Source organism: Ochlerotatus camptorhynchus, unplaced genomic scaffold (assembly GCF_037179485.1).
Source record: "Ochlerotatus camptorhynchus isolate MF236.1 unplaced genomic scaffold, CSIRO-AGI_Acam_v1.1 ptg000370l, whole genome shotgun sequence".
Taxonomy (NCBI): domain Eukaryota; kingdom Metazoa; phylum Arthropoda; class Insecta; order Diptera; family Culicidae; genus Ochlerotatus; species Ochlerotatus camptorhynchus.
Genome location: NW_027040858.1, coordinates 941,507 through 954,772, shown reverse-complemented (window position 1 = coordinate 954,772; position 13,266 = coordinate 941,507). Strand labels below are relative to the sequence as shown.

Below are 13,266 nucleotides of genomic sequence, written 5' to 3'. Positions count from 1 at the left end.
CAGTGAAAATTCCGTATCACAAAATTGCTCAACGAGTTCCCTTTTTTTTGCCGTTTGATTTGGTGAGTTCGTTCCAGTTGAAGATTGTTCTTATACATATCTCGATTGCATTTTCGAGGGGACGTCCGGAGAGCTTTGAGATTTAGGCGTTGTTGCTTTTGCGGGCAGACGAGTTGGTCGCCGGTAAGGTCCAGTAAGTGCTGCCAGCAGATGAATCAAGAGGTATTCGAAACAAAATTGGTAAGAAATGTCCATTAAAATCGTTTTATTACAGTTAAACAAATTTCAAAACTATATACGTGCCAGATTTGGAAATAATATTTTTTGAATCTGGAAGTGTGTTTATGATACCATTATCCATTTGATAAAGGTAGAGTGAACATGCGGGGCTTATTGTAAGTAAAAGTGACCTCGGAGTGGTCGTGAATTACCAGGCATTCTGAAATGGGTCACTGGAGCTGCAATAGAGCTAACACCTTCTAACTCCCGGACTAAACCTGCTTTAATTGAAGGGTAATAAAAAGCAGTTTTCTTCCATAATAACACTGCCGGACAGTGGGGGTTAGATTGTACACACACACACACACACACACACACACACACACACACACACACACACACACATCAGAATCGCTCACAAAGCAACCGGCGCATTCTTGGAATAATTGTTTTGCATCTGATTTAAGGTTATGTCACGACCGTCGCAAGCTTGGTACGAGTGATTCAACACAATCCACGCTCACCGATTGCCGTCATTTCATTCGAACGCTGTCCAGACTGGAGAGTTATAACATGTTATAACGGTTGTCAAATAATTGCAACACAGAAACGACCATCAAGATAGCGCTATAACATGTTATAACTCTGTAGTCTGAACGTACTATAAGTGGTGGACCTGAATGCGTGTTTTATGGCGTTTACATTTCGCATGTAAACAAGGGATCGATCGAGAACCAACATTAAAGCAAACCCCACACACATCAATATATTGACGCGAAGGGGAATTATTGACAATAATATTGATGATGTGAATTCAGAAATATTGTCAATCTCGATACATTGACGTCAATATAGAATGTATTGACAATACGATTATTGTCAATACAAGCAATCGTGTAGGGTCCACATAATACCTCTGTTTGCAAACATTACGCTTTTAAAATCATTAGCTCAAGGGAGTTGGTCATTTTCCCACGTAATTTCAGGCGGAAATTGAGAGCCCTCAGATAGTCGAGATTCCAGAGGAAAAGCGCGATGTCACCGCACAAAGCGGTAGACAGATTTGTCAAATTACCCATCCAAAACCGGTTTAATTGCTGTAAGCTGTCGTAGTGTGGCCGCTTTATCAGCTCAGAATCCATAACCGTTGCGAACTACTGCTTAGAACGACACAACGCAACGCTCGGAACCATGTAAACACATGGTTATATACGTAATGGAATTGACACATTCTAATATTTACAAAGGGAAGCGCATTGCGATTTAAATACCCACTAGGCTTACTTATTATCAGCCGGCGATGTCGGAGAAGGGTGATCCGAGTCAATCAGTCAACCGTGGTAGCGCGATCGATGCGGCTGGAACTTGCGTGAGAATCCGTTTCCGATTGATCTGCGACCATAGATTAAGATAAACGATCCAAGAGGGCGGGAAAGTGCGAAGAGTGTTCTTATCAGCGCGCGGATTGCTTTGGTTCGGTCGGTGTGTTTTGGAGAAGAAGAAGAAGAAGAAGAAGAAGAAGAAGAAGACAATCCCGAAGTAAGCGTTGTCTTTGGTATGGTAATCAGATATCATAGGACCAGAAAAAAAAATAACTTGTGTGAAGTGATGTGATGTCATATTTGTTATTCATGAATCAACGGAATGTGCAATGTTCTTCTAATCGTGTGTCTGAAAAATACGACTTCACATAAATTTTGACCGATTTATGTTGTTTAGCGATGTTCGAATCAATCATTATTTTTTTTTTATCATGGTCACTATTCATGACTTTTCCGGGGATGCGATTTGAACTCGTGACTTTGGCTTATTGTCTACTCCTTGATTTTTTGACGTTGGATAACGTCTTTCGGCAACATACGGGGGTACAAAATTGAAAACAGTCATTTTGGATGCGTTACGAAAAATTAAAAGATTTTGAACGATAATAACACAACCGTCTCTCGATAGATTTATGAGATAATGGCATCAATAGATTGGAAATATTTCTAGCAATTTGCTGAATGTTTTAAAACTATTGATTTCATTCTGTAAACTATTGAAAAATGGTTAAAAGTAAACCATTGTCTAAAGATGGTGAAAATCGATTGATTTTTTATATTCTTATACTTTCTCCAACCGAGACATCAGATGCGAGTATCTGACACCTCTGATATTTTCTGTTCTACTATATAAGCGTCCAACAAGGTCACCCGTTCCATCATTGTCAACAACATTTGCCCAACAAAACGACCCTTTTCAGGGCCACCAAACTTTCGCAAAAGAGTTATTAAGGAATATTCCTAAAATATAATACACTCAGGTCTTTTTTTACACGGGGGATACGGTCCGTGTAAAAAAAAACCTACGAGATTTTGATTTTTCGCATGCTTAAATGTTTTTAAAAAATCGGATGTTGATGCCATTTGTAATTAAAGCATGATATGGTCCATATAGACATATTTTAAAAATTTCTGTATTTAAACCAAAAATTGTGATTTTTTTTATATATGCCATTCGATTACAAATAGCTTGAAACGGATAATGTGATTGGAATCAAGTCGATAGGTTGTATCGTTGTCGAGAAATCGTTAAAAACGTACCGTGTAAATCGTGGAAAACCGTGTAAAAAAACCGTGTAAAAAAAAACCGCGTAAAAAAAACCGTGTAAAAAAAGACTTCAGTGTATACACAATTAAGTACAACACATAACAGACGTTATCCAACGCCAACCCTGCGGTAGTATCTAGTATACAACCAATCTAACTTTTTTTCCGTCGATCTTGTTTTCCGTGCTGAGCACCAATGCTACCGACGCCAGGGAGGCAGCTCCCACACCTGAACCCTACCCCTATCGAATGAGAACGACCCAAATTTGAGTTTAGTTCACTCATAATCGCCAAAAGTGCAGGAACTCAGCGATGAGTAAAATTTGTCTCATGGTTTACTGTGGAAAACCTAAAAAATCTGCCGGAAAATGAGGAAATTGACGAAAATTTTATTCAGTCTCGGAGTAGTACCAATAGACTGAGTGAATCCAATCTTTACTTTTCTCAAATTCGGGATTTTTTCCCTGGAAAATCCTGGAAAAAGCTGCACTTTTGGCGATTATGAGTGAACTAAACTCAAATTTGTAGTTCCTAGTCCAAGTTGTACCCAAGAAATTGTTCACAGGGCTACTTGAAAAAAAAAACACTGATCTCAGACAATTGACTTGGCGCTCTAGTTATAACCTTCGAATAGTTCATCCCAAAACTCCCTAGAACTTTTTGCCCAAAGTACCTTGGTATTACATATCTCTAGAATCTATTCTAAAATATGTTCAAAACTACTTTGGAAAAAAAGTTCTTTTAAAACTTCTTCAAAGTAACTGTATCCTGAAAATCTAGTCCATTCCAAGGGTCTTGAGATTTTTTAAATAGAGGAAGAAGCACATTTTTACCCTTCTTACAAAGAAGGGTATAGATATCACTTGAAAAACCGACTATCGATCCGAGGCCCGGAGGGCCGAGTGTCATATACCATTCGACTCAGCTCGACGAGATCGGAACATGTCTGTGTGTGTGTGTGTATGTGTGTATGTGTGTGTATATGTAACGAAATGAATGCGCTCACGTTTCTCAGCAACCGCTCAACCGATTTGGACAAACTCGGCGCCAAATGATAGGTCTTGGAGTCCCATTGAACGCTATTGAACGGTTTTGGAATCGGTGAACCGGTTCCGGAGATTTGGCCGGAATAAGATCCGGTGAATATGGGCCTTCACGCTGGATTTAACGGAAAACGTATCAAAACCATCATGCAACACATCAAATTACTACAGAATTCAAAAATAAGATCAATGCAAGTCGTGTTAAGTGTTCCAGACCACATTGGACACACTTGGACATGTTCCGGGTACCCCGGGGAAGCTGCTTGAATATGAATTGAATTAAAACCCATTAAATCACATTAAAATACGATGATAAGGTGATTGGTAGCCTCACCAAATAGACTACACCCGGATATATTCCGGGTACCCCCAGGCAGTGGCGTAGCGTCACTGGATGACACGGGGGTTGGGGGCTTGGTCACTGATAATGACAATAAAATAAATAAACTTGAATAAGCAAGAAGGGTCTGATCACACCATAGGTTGATAAATTCGGGTTTTTAATTGGTATTTGACAGTATTTCTCACTGTTTATTAAACTGGAAGCCACCACCTAGGCATTAAAAATGGCGTTGCATATCAATTTTCGATCTCTAGACGTCATCCCGATTCAAAAAATACCCATATTGACGGGTAAACAAACCACCCGACAATGATAAATTTGACATCCACGTGCACAGATATATATATATATACATATATATATATACGCATACGCATACGAGTGAACAATCAACAAAAGTCATGGTTTACAGCTTCATCGTCACTTGAAGATTTTCGATTGAAAGTGACTTTGATCGCAGGTGCTATGATTTGTTTGTAGACAGTCAGTGTGTTCACCCTTGAGAGGCATGTAAAGCAAGGGGCCCAGCAGACTGCCTTGCGGGACTCCTGCTGGGATGGAAAACGTGTCTGAAAGACAACCATTCAACGATACCTTGAACGACCTTTGCTGGAGGTAGTTACGGGTGATTTTAACCAGATGTAATGAGAAGTTGAAGTTACAAAGCTTGTACACAAGTCCGTTATGCCAAACATTGTCAAACGCCTTTTCGACGTCTAAAGGGTGATACGGTCAAAATTTGGTCAAGATCAACTTGACGTATTTCTTTCAATTTTGCATTTAAAAAACCTGAACACCCCTCATTTTGAAGGTGTGTGTGTGTAGAATGTTGCTCCTATTTTGATTTTGGAATTCACTCTTCAGTTGTCAAAATGCCGTCCAAGCAAGAAGAGCAGCGTATCAAAATTTTGCTCGTGCATCGCGAAAATCCGAGCTACTCGCACGCAAAGCTGGCAAAATCGCTAAAAGTTGCCAAATCAACCGTTACAAATGTAATTAAAGTGTTTGGGGAACGTTTGTCGACAGCCAGGAAGTCTGGATCGGGGGGAAATCGAAAACCGGAAGCCGCTGAGACGACAAAGAGAGTTGCCGGTAGTTTCAAGCGAAACCCTAACCTCTCTCTCCGAGATGCCGCAAATAAGCTGGGTGTATCGTCTACAACCGTGCATCGAGCCAAAAAACGAGCTGGACTATCGACTTACAAGAAGGTAGTGACTCAAATCGCGATGATAAACAAAATACGACGGCCAAAGCGCGATCCCGGAGGCTGTACACGACGATGCTGACGAAGTTTGACTGCGTGGTAATGGACGACGAAACCTACGTCAAAGCCGACTACAAGCAGCTTCCGGGACAGGAGTTTTATACGGCAAAAGGAAGGGGAAAGGTAGCAGATGTTTTCAAGCACATGAAACTGTCAAAGTTCGCAAAGAAATATCTGGTTTGGCAAGCCATCTGTACCTGTGGCTTGAAAAGCAGCATTTTCATAGCTTCCGGGACTGTCAACCAAGAAATTTACGTGAAAGAGTGTTTGAATAAACGTCTGCTGCCTTTCCTGAAGAAACACGGTTGTTCCGTACTGTTTTGGCCGGATTTGGCATCTTGCTATTACGGTAAAAAGGCCATGGAGTGGTACGCCGCCAACAACGTGCAGGTGGTTCCCAAGGACAAGAACCCTCCCAACACGCCAGAGCTCCGCCCAATTGAGAAATACTGGGCTATTGTCAAGCGGAACCAAAACAAGACCAAAAAAACTGCTAAGGGCGAGCAGCAGTTCAAGGCAAACTGGCTTTCTGCGGCGAAGAAGGTGGACAAGGTGGCTGTACAAAATCTGATGACAGGGGTCAAGCGTAAGGCCCGGCAATTCGGATTTGGAAAAGCGGAAGCCTAACTGAATATTTTTCCTGAATTTTATACAAATTGAGCTTGAAAAAGAAATTTAGTTTGATTTTTTAAATAAACGATTTCGCCGATTTACACGCGTTTTCCCTTGACCAAATTTTGACCGTATCACCCTTTAGCAAGGCCATGGCTGCAGACTTGGATACAGCTTTGTTACTTCGGATGTTATTCATCACCCGTACTAGCTGATTGGTGGAGTGTCCCTTTCTGAATCCAAACTGTTCCGGAAAGAGAATGTTATTTTCCTCGACAAATTTGAGCAAACGATTGAAAATGAGTTTCTCGAACAATTTGCTCAGCGCTGAAAGGAGGCTGATTGGTCTGTAGCTTGAAGGCAATGTTGGATCCTTACCGGGCTTGTGGATTCGTATGATTTGTGATACTTTCCAGATGCAGTTCCAAGCATCTGTTGAAGATAGCGGTTAGAAGCGACTGCACTTTCATGCTGAGTCTCTTCAAGATCGTGTTGAATATACCGTCAAACCCGGGAGCCTTTATGTTTTTGGTGCATTTCAGCGCTGGGCAAATCTGTTGTACTGTAATCGTATCCACCGGAGGCACGGCACAAGGGGAGGCATCTAGGTTTTGAACGCATTGCGCAACCTGATCATCGAGCGGACTTTGGATAGTCGAACCAAGCAAATGCGATGAAGCGACATGCTCGCCGATTGCATTTGCTTTCTCCTATGGGGTGATTAAAAGCCGATCGTCATCATTTTCGACTCTGAAAGGTGGAACGGGTTTGGGATGAGTTTTCAAGACCTTGGCTACCTTCCAGAATGGTCTGGAGCGGTCGTCCAGATTCTGGACAACACGCCCGAAACTTTCATTTCGGAGTGAGTCCATTCTGGAATCAATCTGCCTGTTCAGATCGGCCATTTCACGTCACCAGGTCCTCTGAAACCGGTGTCTATGCACATTTCTCAATCGAATCAATAATTGGGTGTGGGAATCAATAGCAACAAACTTACCCCTCACAGGAACTTGTCGAACGCATGTCTCGTCAACCACGGATATGGCCTGTTGGAGTCCTTCCAACGCCCGGTCGATGTCATCTACGGTGTCGAGCAGTGGATTTTCATCGCTGTTGCTGTCCACCATTCGTCCGTACTGCACCCAGTTGACAGCTTCTAGCAGGAACCACGTTGACACTGACCGGTTGGTGGTGGGAGCTGAGATCGGTGTGTGCCTCCAGCTTGAATAGTCCGATGTTCGACAGGAAAAATCCAGGGTGGAGGGATTTCCCGCCGGAGAGATAAAAGTTGGGTCACCCGGAAATTGCACAGTGTACAGTCCATGTTGTGCGTAGTCGAACAATAGACATCCGTTCCGGTTCCGCTGGTAGTTACGCCAAGCTTCATGGTGGGCATTCAGGTCGCCCCCAACGATGAATCGGGAGCTAGTACGGGTGATGGCGGTCAGGTCGTTCTTGAATTGGATTCCTAGTCCGTTGCTTGCAGTACACTGGCGTGGGTAGTAAACAGCGATAAACCGGACATTTCCAGTTGGTGATTCCACCTCCACACTAACGGCCTCGATGATAGAAGTGCGGATGTGGCAGAGTGCACAACTTGATTCCCTTTTTAACGATGACCGCTACACCCCCCCCCCCCCTGAAGCTAGTGCGAGCTGTTGTGGTCAGGCAACCAGAAGCCGTCACCGGACTTTAGATGGGTCTCGGTTAGAAGACCCACGTCGATGCTGTGCTTGCGGAGGAAGTCGGCAAGCTCAATCTGCGTAGCTCTTACAGAGCAAGCGTTCCAGATAGCTATGGTTAGTGATTTAAACACCATACTGGATGATGAACTTACCGAGCACTTGAATCTGTTCGGGCTTATTGCGGCACTTACGTAGAGCACCGGTCATGTTGATGAAAATCTCCATCAGTTCATCCGAGAACAGATCGGGATTATTTATTTGAGCTGTTCGTTGTCTCCAGAATCCAGGGGGGATGGAGAGCTTTGTCCAGCAGAAGATCCAGACGTTTCTTGGGGAGGCCGGATCGCACCCGTGAATTCGCTTGTCCATGAAGAGGCGGAAAGTACTCCGCCCTGAAAGCTGGGGCCTTATCCTTCCTTCGTCCTGGTTGATTGTTGGTGACGCCTTGAAATCCTCGCGTTTAGGGCACTGCTTGTCGGATTCTTGGTGAGCACCACCACAGTTGGCGCATTTGGACGCCACAGCTTCATCCGCAGCACATTCGGAGGTGGCGTGGTTTTGAGTGCAATTGCCACAGCGTGGCTTAATGTCTCACTGAGTCACATCGCGATGGCCACCACGATATGGCTCCCAGCGGACGATGATGGAATTGATGGAGCGGATGGCTTTCAGCGCGTTAAGCGTCACCGTTCCTTTCTGGAAGTGTACCAGGAAAAGGCAATCCGGATACGCCTTCACATTTTCGTCCTTCCTTGTCATCCGATAGACTGCGCTTGGGGCCAGCTTGTGGTCCCTGATTTCAGCTTCGATAAACTTCAGGTCGAAGTTCGGTACGCCCCTGATGACGACCTTGAATGGTTTCCTACCGGGAATTTCGTGGGTGAAGAATTCCACCTTCGAAGTCCTGAGGTAGACGACGACCAAGTCATACTCCGCTTTCGTACCTTGGTGCCGACTCTGCCCAACTTGAATTCGATCTTAACGCCCAGCGATGCCAGATCCGCGATGAGCCCGTTAAAATGGGCATTTTTCACTACCAATGGACCTAGCTTCATTTTTACCGTGCTGATGTCGGCAGCATTGTCATTTTCGGCAGCGTCACCGAAATCTCCGATATCGCTGACGTTCGTCGCAGTGACACCGTCACGACCAATCGTGCCATCGGACTGGCCCATTTCGGCGCACACACACAAACAAACACCGCGAGCTTTCCAAACAACTCGAGAGCACGAGCTAAAACCGAACTGAACTGCTTAACTGTCAAGCAGAGAATGATGACATGTTCGCTGAATTTCCATAGATCTGCTAGGGTTTGTTCGAGGCTACTATGCTCATATAATGTTCTAGAAGAACTCAACGATATTCTAAACTATCTCTATATATCCAACCCCATGTACGAAAAATCTAGACATAAAACAAAATAAGGAAATCCAATTGCAGTCAGCAACAAGTATTAACAGCTTAAACTTACAACTCAGTGCAAATATAACCTAAGATATTCACGAAGCGGTCTCACAATGGAAACGCACGTGGAAGATAAATTTATGGGTAGGTTCATTCAATCGTTGAAAAATTTGAGTCAGCTAATCGACATCTTATCCGTTCGTAGCTCTGAACGTTGAAACACTCCAAAAGCGTCAATCGATGCGCCCGGCCCACCTGACCGTCACGAAGCAAAGCTCTTGCCACGTCTTTTGTCACCGGTTCTTCATTTGCGTTCTCCTCATCGCTGTAGTCCTGCTATCGTCGATCATCTACGCCATCTACAGCTATGCATCCACCGTACCGGATGTCTGTCACAGCAAGGAATGTCTCCGCTCGGCGGCAGCCTTCAAGCAGAACATGGACCTCACAGTAGATCCGTGCGACGATTTCTACTCGTACGTCTGCGGAAACTGGGGCGATGATCATCCACGTCCGGAAGGGCACGGAGCCTACAGCTGGTACCATGAACGCCAAACCAAAATCTACCGGGTCATTCGAGCCCAGCTGGAGACCAACAGCAGCCGATCGGATCCGAAACCGGTCGCCCAGGCCAAGTCCATGTACAAGGCGTGCCTAAGCAAAGCAAACCGCGAGCGCTATGGGTACACAGCTGTCCAAAAATATCTGAAGGAATTTGGACTACCTACGACTCCAACGTTGCTGAACCGCACGAAGATCTCCTATCGAAGGTACAAATTTGATTGGATCAGTTCGGTTGCAAAGATCCAGAGGAAACTGGGGCTGAACATAATCGTAGGGTTCAGCATAGAGCAAGATCATCGCGACAAAAACAGAAACCTAATGACCCTGGGGTACCACTACAGACCGGACGAGTTGAGATTTCCGTAAGATTTGAGCTACTTGCAATTGTTCGGTAACTTATTCCTTTTGCTCTGACGCAAACAGAAACTACGAATGGTCCAAGCTGAAACCGAAAGCACTTACTCGAAGACTTGCTGTTCGTTCAACGGAAGAGTATACCGACGAGTCAGACGAAGAAAGCGAGGAAGACGACGAAGAAATTGATTCGAAATCATTTGCGAGAATTATCGAGTTGATCAACCCTGGCATCGATACCAGCGAGATAGAAGACAAAATCTCCGTTCTAGCAGAACGATTCGCAGCATTCGATGATTCTCTTCCCAAGGTATGTTAAATATAGACCACCAAGTCAAACAATTTCATCCCATTCTATTTCAGCCACTGGATTCGGAAGATGACGAAGAACCGCAGTACTACACTGTCAAAGAACTGCAAAATTTAACTGACGCACACATCAAACCGAAAAAATCATACCCTGTTTGGCAGCGTTATCTGGATATCCTGTTTGCCAATCTTCCGGATACCAAACCTTCCGCCGAAGAACAGCTTCAGCTCTACCCTGAGAACGTAGAATTCCTCGGGAAACTGATCGACGTAATCTCCGAGCAACCGCCGGCCTTGATTGAGCTGTACATTTGGGGTACCGTTGCTTCGTTTCTAGTGGAACACGAGTTCAACAAGGCCGTACTGGAAGAAGAATGCGCACAGATCGTACACAAGCTGATGGGACTGGCCGTTAGCTATGCGATTGCAGATCAGGACTTCCTCGAGAAGACAAAGCCCCGCATCGAACAGATGTTGAACGACATACGAATGGAGTTCGACAGTATGATACTGGAAACGGACTGGATGGATGCCTACACCAAGTATGCATCGTTGGAGAAGTCCAAGGCCATGAAGTCGTTGATTGGTTTCCCGGAGTGGATCCTCGATGTCAAGAAACTGGAGGAGCACTATCGAGGAGTAAATATTCTGGTTTGCTAACGGGAAAAGTTTGCTAATCCAAGCGTTTTGTTCGTACAGTTGCAGATCAGCCCAACTCACCATCTGGAGAACTGGGTCAATGCTCTGCAGTTTCTGAATACGGAATGGCTGCGCTCGTGGCGGGTGAAAAACAATGAAGTTTGGGACATGGACCCAACGGAAGTCAATGCATTCAACACCTTTGAACGGAATGCGATCAGTGAGCTTACAGATGCAGCAGTTTGTAGTCTGAGTTGTAAAGCTTATCAATTTCTATTCCCAATAGATATTCCAGTGGCCATCATCCAGTATCCATTCTATTACCTTGGATTGGAGTAAGTCTGCTGCGTACGATAACTCGTTTACAACTCTATACCTAACTGGTCTGTTTACAGTGCCCTCAACTACGGAGCGCTCGGAGAAACCCTTGGACACGAGCTTACCCATGGATTCGATAACTCCGGTCGCAACTACGATCAGTACGGCAACGAGAAATGCTGGTGGTCAAACCATACGCTTCAGGAGTACGATGATCGGGCCCAGTGCCTGGTGGATCAGTACAGTTCGTACTACGTTCCGGAAGCGAAGGCGAATGTAGGACGAGACACTGTTAACTAACCTTAAACGTTACTCAATGAGTTATCATTCTAGATCAACGGAACGCTAACCCTCGGAGAGAACATCGCCGACAATGGAGGACTTCGGGAGGCATTGCGTGCCTATCGAGCATACGTAAAGCGAAACGGTCCGGAAGCAGATCTACCAGGATTCGAAGATTTCACCCACGAACAGCTGCTGTTCATCTCGTTTGGGAACGTAAGTTGACGTTTTTGTAAGGTTACAATCTTCGCTTCAAAACGACATTTTTTTCCCAGCAATACTGCGAAACGGTGAGTCCATCGGTTGCCGTGCATCTACTAAAAGACGAACACAGTCCGTCCAAGTTTCGAGTGCAGGGAGTGTTGAGCAACATGCCGGAATTCAGCGAAGCATTTCAGTGTCCATCCGGCAGTAGAATGAACCCGAAGGACAAGTGTCGTGTGTGGTGAGGAAATTTATGAATTTTAAGATTGTAATAAATGCCATTTTTAATGAGATTTGTTTTTTCGGTTTTGATTTCAACATTCTTGAGTGCTTGACTCCTTATCATTTGATGTATACTAAAGAGGCTGAATTGCGTAAAGAATCGGCATCTCATCCATTTGACAGGTTGTCTGCTTGATTGGAATGACTTTTTTCCCTATAGAAGATTCGATGAGTGGGTCTGTAGGAAAAGCAAAAGAGTGGGAAACCTTCGTAGCTCTCGCTCCCATCGCAAAAAGTTCTAAGTGAGTCTTTCGGTTAAATTGAGGAATAATTCATGGGGAATGGAGGAATAGAACAGATACGCTGAATGGGTCTGGGAGGGAAAAGAGCGGAAAAGCGCTCTAGTTTCCATCCCAAACAGCTACCTAAGAACCGTTCGGTTCACCGGTTTGCCTCTGGAGCTTAACGAGCTAAGCTAACAGATCATCGGGTCTTGTTTTGTATGGAGCTTCGCCTTCTCAGATAAGGGTGAATCATGCTATCGATCAGTAGGTACATTTTTAATCACACGCGCATTTTGGTTTACGCGGTTCTTTTCAAAAGAGGAGCTGTGAATGTTATGGATTTAAATTCTTATGCTAAGTCTATTTATACTACTTTAAATTTAGTTTAAAACTTATTTTACTCTACTGGTTTGTCTAAGTTTGTCAATATCTTATTAATTTCAATATGAGCTTAGTGAGCTAAACGGATGAGATCCGCTCAGTAAAATGAGTCAATATTGATCGCCTCTACATCAAACTAAAATCGCTTACCTTCATACCTATTGCAAGGTTCTCCTTTACAAAGCGCTCTGCCACAACCCAATCGCCGATGCCACTGGTGATGGCAGTTCTTCCTAGGTTCATTCCAGCGGCTTCGATTACCGGCAATTTTTGTTGAATGCAGGAGCAAACTTCCGGAGGACGAGATGATATTCCAACGCCCGTCCTCACAAGGTGAAGGGACAAAGATAAATACAGTCGCAAATAGGTAAGCGGAGACGTCCACTGACCTGCAAGAAATGCTTCTATACAAATCCATTTTCAGTTACCCGTTTGAGTGGCCGTCATTACTCACTGAATACCATAGCTATCACCTTAGCCTTGCTGGCAAATAAACAGCAACGCTATGAATTCTTCAATGCAAGCAGTGTTGTGAAAATATCAAAAAATCA

The 13,266-nt window shown here is 44.3% G+C and overlaps 1 protein-coding gene across 3 annotated transcripts; it reads left to right on the top strand.

Annotated features, from left to right (window-relative positions):
* The first annotated feature begins 101 nt into the window (after positions 1 to 101).
* LOC135709986 (neprilysin-4-like) lies at positions 102 to 12,085 on the top strand. 3 transcript variants are annotated; one of them, XM_065232442.1, is made up of 10 exons: positions 102 to 240; positions 9,163 to 9,302; positions 9,364 to 10,084; positions 10,146 to 10,386; positions 10,440 to 11,024; positions 11,085 to 11,244; positions 11,311 to 11,359; positions 11,420 to 11,618; positions 11,676 to 11,840; positions 11,900 to 12,085. In XM_065232442.1, exons 2-10 carry the CDS (start codon positions 9,272 to 9,274, stop codon positions 12,071 to 12,073), a joined length of 2,325 nt encoding a protein of 774 aa, XP_065088514.1. In that variant the 5' UTR covers positions 102 to 240; positions 9,163 to 9,271; the 3' UTR covers positions 12,074 to 12,085. The 3 variants fall into 3 exon arrangements, with proteins under 3 accessions (XP_065088514.1, XP_065088512.1, XP_065088513.1); XM_065232440.1 differs by lacking the exon at positions 102 to 240 and adding an exon at positions 1,570 to 1,758; XM_065232441.1 differs by lacking the exon at positions 102 to 240 and adding an exon at positions 1,570 to 1,774.
* The last annotated feature ends 1,181 nt before the right edge of the window (positions 12,086 to 13,266 follow it).